General features: G+C 41.4%; 1 protein-coding gene across 8 annotated transcripts in view; it reads left to right on the top strand.

The window, feature by feature from the left end:
• cbfa2t3 (CBFA2/RUNX1 partner transcriptional co-repressor 3) overlaps positions 1 to 7,539 on the top strand; it is a 159,907-nt gene extending 152,368 nt beyond the window's left edge. For 6 of the 8 annotated variants that reach the window (XM_014003076.1, XM_014003072.1, XM_014003070.1 and 3 more), the window contains 3 exons: positions 877 to 930; positions 3,434 to 3,624; positions 5,892 to 7,539. In XM_014003076.1, the coding sequence (XP_013858530.1) occupies positions 877 to 930; positions 3,434 to 3,624; positions 5,892 to 6,254 (608 nt within the window). In that variant the 3' untranslated portion in view covers positions 6,255 to 7,539. The remainder of the gene's footprint in view (positions 1 to 876; positions 931 to 3,433; positions 3,625 to 5,891) is intronic. The other 2 variants (XM_014003071.1, XM_014003077.1) reach the window with 1 other exon arrangement.
• The last annotated feature ends 240 nt before the right edge of the window (positions 7,540 to 7,779 follow it).

Here is a 7,779-nt window from a genome sequence, read left to right as displayed (position 1 = left end):
ATACCGATGTTAATGCAGATATATCGTGCATCCCTAATTCTCAATCAGTTTACCTGGATAAATAAAGGTTAAATAAATACAATAATATTATCAAAAACAAAATGTCAAYAATCTGCACAAAAAAGGCGAGGCTGAATGTTCATGTCGGACAGTTGTAATCTTCGGGCCCTCAMGGGCCACTGCATTAAAAACAAGCCTGGTTCTGTTCTGGACATCCCTGCATGGACTCAGAAACACTTCTGCAAATGAAACACATTCTTACTTCCAACATTTGATATTTCCACTGGGTTCCACTGGGAGGGGGGTGGGGACCGAGGATGCTCGGCAGTCTCAGAATCCCGAGGCTGCTGAGGCTGWGGGTCGGGTCAGGAAGGGCATCCGGCGTAAATTATTTCCCATCGTGCGAGTTGGCTCGCTGTGGGGACACCTGCAGAGGCGAGTAGCAAAAAGAAAAACAATTTATGTTCCATTTTTAATAAATTCTGGATTTATGAGATTTGCAAATGGCTGTGTTTTACACAACATCCCAACTTTTATACAATGGGTTTCTTCATAAATCCATGACTGATTCAAGTCAAACTCAAACAACCTAAATACACAATAAAACCAATATTATGCTATTATTTTGACTCTAATATGTAGCCGAAGGTGGGAGTGCTGCAGTGCTTGGGCCTTCCAGTATACTGCGCAGTAGACAGAGCCCGTCCCAAGAGCCGACCGGCTCAGCCCCGGTTCCACCTCAGTCCCAGCACTATTATGTTGCACTCATACTCCAATACCCTGCGGAGGAAAGATGCTGCTGCTGTCGGCAAAATACTGTGCTGCATTTTCACCAGCAGAAAAAGGCTCTTTTAATTGCAGTTGTTTTMCATACAGGTACCACAAGCATCCCGCTCTCCCCAGCACTAAAGCACCTCCAAAACAAGCAGGGTGAGTAACGTGTCTCACTCCCAAGATCTCACCTTCAGTGTTTGTGTGCATATATATAAAAATATACAGTATACGTGTGTGTTTGTGTCACATCTTTCGCAGCAGCCAGGTCCCCTAAAGCTGCAAGCACCTCTTGCCTTTAATTAGAACCAGACACGTACTCTCCGGTCTGGTTCGGGTTGAGAACTAAGATCTGAAGTGTGAAAAAGCAGACAGAAATAACCCATCTCAGGGACTTGGCAAATCTCTGTGGAATTAAAACGTTAATATTGCTGCCCCCGTGTTTTCCATTAAGTGCTAATTGCCCCAGCATCTGCTATGCAGTCTCCTTGATAAGAATTAATTAAATTTGCAAACTAATCTTAGTGGTGCATGCATTAAGCCAGATAATTGAGAAGCTTGGAATAATGCATGTTGTGTTTGCAGAGGAGAGAAGAAAAAGAAAAGGGGTGATGATGATGGGGGGGGAAGCAGCAGAAACGAAGCGTAAAGGTAGAGAAGGGGTTGACAGAATGACGAAAAGCCTTGAGAAGTGTGACAGTGTGCTTACAGGATTTCCAAAATATATATATTTTTAGCATCAAGCAAAGACACGCTTATAAGTTCACATGTAACAGAAGCACATGTGAATAAGGCGCTGTAGTTTGAAACAACGAAAGGGCGCAGCGAGGAAAAATGACAGGTATTTATGAGGTTCTTCTCAGACGAACGTCGAGAGGAGGAAATGGGAGAGAGAGCAGCATCAGCCTCGCCTCCTTGGTTGGTCTCACACACCTGGCAGTCCTTCTGTAGGAGCATTATTCCTGTCTTTCTGCGCCTCTGTTTACGCTGCACATCTGGAGGAAGAACAAGCTGTATCATTTACTTTTTAAAAAATGTTGCTGTCTTTTTAAAAGAAAATTAGGAATTCATATTAGGGGAGAAACGCACGCTACATAAGCATTTGATTAACGAGTCGTGTATATTTGGCAACCGTTTTTTTTTTCCTCCGCCGGTGAATAAAACCCCTTTGAGGAATTGCACGCTGTAGATTTCTCTATTCACTTTGTGCCAAAGATGAAAGATGGCAAAACGTGTCAAACTGAGATGGAAATTTGTTTTAGTCTGCCTCCTGTGAAGAAGTTTACACACCAACCTCTTGAAAAATAAAAAAGCTCTTCACTCATGCAGAGTGCTTGTGTTAAAAGAACACAAAGAGCCTGAGACAAAGTCTCCACCGGAGGAAGTCCTGTAGTGGAGATATTAGAGCTGACGGCTGGAAACTTATTCACACTTTGCAGCAAATTATGTGAAATAGTTTTTTTTTCATTAAAGGGATCCATGATTAGTTGTAACATTAGACTTTATTTGATAAACTTGTATTTTAACTGTAAAATAAAGACTGTAAAAATACTGTAGGATGTTTATTTTTTGTCATTTTTAAACTAAAAGTTTAAAAGTATATTACACGGACAGGGCCATTTTATTTCCACACAAAGCATTCTGGGTAAATGATGATGTGGATAGGTCCTCGGTGTGAGGCTGCTAGCGAGCTATATCCACCCTGAAGGTTAATCTTGGACAATATCTGACGATCGACTCTTTTAAATGAAACCAGAGAGCGTTGACAGAGAGGAGAAGGTAGAAATGACTCAGTCTGTAACTGAAAATATGGATGGAGGACAACAGAGCTGCTTCATGGAAGAAGAACCTCAGCTTAGACTGTTAGCTTTAGCGTTAGCCCCAACACTATCACCATATGTTTGTATTATGTCAGCGCTACACATTCTCCTCTCGTCACTGAGGTCCTCCATCTACGACAGAGAGGGGAATACAAAAATGACTCAGCCTGTAACTGAAAATATGGATGGAGGACCTCAGTTTAGCTTGTTTGTTGTGCTAGCGCTGAGCTAATACATATAAGGCAGTATAGTGTTGGCGCGAAGGCTAACAGGCTAAGCTGGGGTTCTTCTTCCATGAAGCAGCTCTGTTGTCCTCCATCCATATTTTCAGTTACAGGCTGAGTCATTTCTACCTTCTCCTCTCTGTCAACGCTCTCTGGTTTCATTTAAAAGAGTCGATCATCAGATATTGTCCAAGATTAACCTTCAGGGTAGATGTAGCTCGCTCACACCAAGGACCTATCCACGTCATCATTTACCCAGAATGCTTTGCGTGTAAATAAAATGGGTCCGTCCTTGTTAAAATATATTTTTTTAAATGATAAAAACTGAACAGCCTACAGTATTTTTACAGTCTTTATTTTACAGTTAAAATAAATGTTTATCAAATAAAGTCTAATGTTACAACTAATCGGGGATCCCTTTAAGAGACCAGAACAGAAAACCTAAAAGTGATGGATGTTACTCCCAGTTGGCAGCATTTGTTTCTGCAGCTGGTTTTAAACATTGAAAGTTGATGTTTGCCGAACTTCAACAGGGTGGAAGTTTAAAGAGTCTTAATAAAGGACGACGGAGCGTAACCGTTAACGCTCCCTGTTCCTGTTTTCCTCTGTGTTTCTCAGAAGAGGCGGTGAACGAGGTGAAGCGGCAGGCCATGTCGGAGCTGCAGAAGGCTGTGTCGGACGCCGAGAGGAAGGCTCATGAGATGATCTCTGCAGAACGCTCGAAAATGGAGAGGGCGCTGGCCGAGGCCAAGAGACAAGCTTCTGAGGACGCGCTCACAGTCATCAACCAGCAGGAAGACTCCAGTGAAGTGAGTATCTGAGGAAGCTTTTGTTTAGCCTCTAATCTAGTCCTTCACTGATCACTGGAGTCATTTTAGCTTTTAGCCTCTGCTTTATTCCTCATACCTACCAGCATCATTCTGTATTATTATATCATTCTATATTGAATTGAGCAGTGTTGTATAAAGTACCACAAAGTGATACTTGAGTAAAAGAATCAGAATCAGTTTTATTGTCAATGAACAGGATTCACAGACTAGGAATTTGCTTCGGTGTAAGGTGCAATAGGTATCAAATATAACAAATATAACAAATGAAGAAAAAACAAAGGATAAAGATAAAATATATAAAACATATGTACACCAGTTCAATACAGTATTTGGAGCAGACAATATATTTGGAGTAGTGCAGTTAGATCCAGTGATATAAGTGACCAGAAAAACTATAGAGTTGTGCTGTTTTAGAAACCAGTGATAAAGTGGCCAAGGCAGAGTTATAGAGTCACGTTATTCTAAAAAAAAGTACAACTTTAACTTTTACCAAAGTAATTTTTGGTAAGATAACCAAAAATTACTTTGGTAAAAGTTAAAGTCTCCTTTAGGAATATTACTTGAGTAAAKYTCTTAAAGTATCTGATATTTTTTGTACTTAAGTATTAAAAGTAAAAGWATTGATTTAAAATGAGCAGTTAGATTTTCTGTAAGGACATTTATTAGGAGGTGGCCTCCTCAACAAATGCAGAAATTACCATATTGTATTAAAATAATTAATTTATATTAAATTTAGGATGCACTAGTCCAGCTTTTTCAGTTTATATACATATATCAAGGCTGCACAAAACTTTTCTCCAAAATGAAAATCTATCTGAGGGCTGCGGCCAAATGTAATAATATAATTCATGAAATACAAATACTGCTTAAGTACAGTCCTTTTATTTAAATGATTATGTCCTGCTGGAGTGTGACATGATTTGTTTGTGTACAAACTAATACGGTATCAGAATTTTATATATTTATACTTCTCATTCAACCACAATTAAGTTCACTCTATCTAGGAGGCACAGTTTATATGGATAGTATTTATTTTTTAAAATAACAAGCTGGAATGAAAACAAGCAAAAATGAAATAAAAGTAACGACTTTCTACTTATTGCATTTTTAAAAAATTTAAGGAGTAGAAGTAAAAAGTCGGCTACTCAAGTAAAGTACAGATACCCAAAAATTCTACCTAAGTACAGTAACAAAGTATTTGTACTTAGTTACTTTACAACTCTGGCATTGAGTCAGGAACAACTCCATGGATGGTCGTAAAAACGAGATGCAGCAGACAGGCATGCAAGGAATATCAAAAAGGGCACAATATTTTGCGATAAATTGTCAACACTAAGACAAGATCACAATTCACAGGTCATTCAAATACTTTTATAAACTAATAAAACGGCACTAGGTTTACTGCTAGTAAACTAATAATATACCCAGAAGAGTACTTACAGTATAAATTCAAGTGTACATTGATAAACTAAAAGCATACTTAAAAGTTTATTATAGGTAAACTAATACTATACCTAGAGGATTACTTTTAGTATACTTTTGAGTACACTTTCATAAACTTCAAGTTGGCCAATTTAGTCCCAAGAAGTATACTTGTTAGTGAACTGCTAGTATACTTACAGTATATCAGTGTTATTGGTATTAAAAAGTACACTTAGTGAAATACACTTGTTTATACTTTAGTATACTTATAGATGTACTTCTTTTTGGTAAGGGATGGCAGCCATCTTGAATTGAACTGACTCCAAAGGTTTATCAGTTGTAGTTTAATTAAAATCCACTGGTTTATGACCACTGGGACAGACAATGACCACACACAGACACAAGCAAAACATCAGCATCGCCTTCAGCGGTGGGCGATAAAGACCCCGAAGCTGTGAACCCCGTTTGGACCCAGCTGACAACCGTATTTTCCCAAATTTCAGATTGAAGTGAAATAATTAGAATATAAACTGTGTACGTTGAAGCTGCTTGTAGTACAGGCCCCAGTGGTCTGTGTGTGTGAATAAAGCAGACACATCCAGATGGCTGGAGCAGAGTTCCAGGCTCAGACCATTACAGAGCAGATGACCACCACCTGCTGGTAATACAAATCAGTTGTCTGGAGCCAAAAAAAAAATCCCAGTGTCGAGCGTGAACTGGCCACATAAACGAAGCTATAAAGATTGCTTATTCAAGTATTTAAAATGTGTTTAATAGACTTAGGAAGTTGTTATTTATCTGCTCTGCCTCCACTGTCCCACCAGAGCTGCTGGAACTGCGGGAGGAAAGCCAGCGAGACGTGCAGCGGCTGCAACACTGCTCGCTACTGCGGCTCCTTCTGCCAGCACAAAGACTGGGAGAAGCACCACCACGTCTGCGGCCAGGGCCTGCAGGGCGTCCCCCTGGGCACCCCGTCCTCCAGCTCGTCGGGCTCCTCCAGCGCACCCCCGACCCACTCTGAGAGCTCCCCTCCGGGACCCCTGTCCCTCGTGGGTCAGAGCGGCGTCGCGGGGGGTGCCGGCAGCGGCGGCAGCGTCTCGGCCAGCCCCAAAGAGAGCAGCTCCAGCAGTGCCTCCCGCTCCACGACTCCAGCCACCCCCGCCCTGCTGGACGCCACCTCCCGCTGACCCCTGTTGTGACAGTGGCCTAACTCCACACAAAACCAAACTGAGGAACCTCCATTGCACACTGCTCCCTTTCCCACAACCTCAATTAATTAAACACTCGCAAACTTTTTTAAAAAACGATTTGCTATTAACAGACCGGTTTTCTCACCTTCTTCCTAATGTTTTTCTGCCTCCTTTTCCAACCGCAGCCGCAGACACAATGATTCCAGCCAGGGGGGTGTCATCGTCGTGTTAAAGCATGCAGCGTCCCGTTATCTCGTCATAGAAACATATCAGATGTGTTTGCCGAGCTGCGACTTGAAGATGTGCCCTCGGTTACATAAGCACGGTAAATCTCCGTCCACACGAGGACACAGTAAGGGCTGTGAAAAGGCAGCATGGGCGAGGAATGACTAGGCCAATTAGCACTTGGATAGGATTTCCCTTTAATTTAGCACTAATGGAAGAACAGCAAGCAGCCCCAAGCTGTGCACTAACAGTCCAAACAGTTCTCTGCGGCACTTCCTGTCTTTAACAAAGACGGAGCAAAGAGCGTAAACATTTTTTTCCTTTTTTTTATGTGTGAGGGAAGGGGTAAAGCCTTGATGTGATTAATTCCTCAGAACACAGCTTAGTATTTATTAAAGGTTTCTTTCTGGCTTTAAAGGAAAACAAAGACAAGTCCAAATATTCTAAATAAAGAATAATAGTGATGCTGAGAAAAAAATGAATTAGTTTTAAACTGCTAACTACCTTGCTAGCGAGCCAAGAAAATCTACACCGGACTCACCTCTCTGCAACCCAAATAAATTCAAAGATGATGAAAAAAAAAAATAATAATAKCCTGATCCAAACCTTTGTATGACACTGCCAAAGTGAAAAACATGAGCGATAAAGAGAAGCACTCATCTTATAACCAAACGCAAAGCAACAACACCTCCTCAGCAGAAACAAAAAAAAGCCAGCCCTGAGAGGATCGGGCCTGGAGGGGCTGCAGAACATGAATCCCACATTCAAATAAAAAAAACATAAAAACTGTGACCTGCTTCGGTCTGTAGCCGCCTCCTGCAGTCCGGACACTCCACAAAGCTCCAGCGACTCCTCAGTGACGGCCCAGACTAGTGAAAATGAACAACGCTGTGAATTTGCCTACAAGCAAGGACTTCATGAAACTGATGGAAACCCTCCTGTGAACGGAGGAACGGGACGAAACACGGACTCAAAGGAGACGAAGAAACATTTACAGGCAACAGAACTGCCAAAAAAAATAAAACAAAAAACTCAGCATAAGCTTGAAAACATTTGAGAAGGCGTCGCATAAAGAAAGATTGTTTGTAAGCTGTTTTTTTAAGCTAAAAATGAGGAGATATTTCAAGGAATTGCTCTTTTACATTCACTCCCTCCTTCTTTCCAAAGCACGACTAACATTTGACTAACATTTGACAGAGTAAAGGTGGAGGGGTGCACACGCCGTTCTCCTCTCTTTCTACCTCCCCTCATCCCACACCTCCCTGCTACGCTCTTCCCCAACGACTTGACTCAAGTC

Source organism: Austrofundulus limnaeus, unplaced genomic scaffold (assembly GCF_001266775.1).
Source record: "Austrofundulus limnaeus strain Quisiro unplaced genomic scaffold, Austrofundulus_limnaeus-1.0 Scaffold16, whole genome shotgun sequence".
Lineage (NCBI taxonomy): Eukaryota > Metazoa > Chordata > Actinopteri > Cyprinodontiformes > Rivulidae > Austrofundulus > Austrofundulus limnaeus.
The sequence above is the reverse complement of the archived record's forward strand: the minus strand, read 5'-3'. Positions and strand labels throughout refer to the sequence as shown.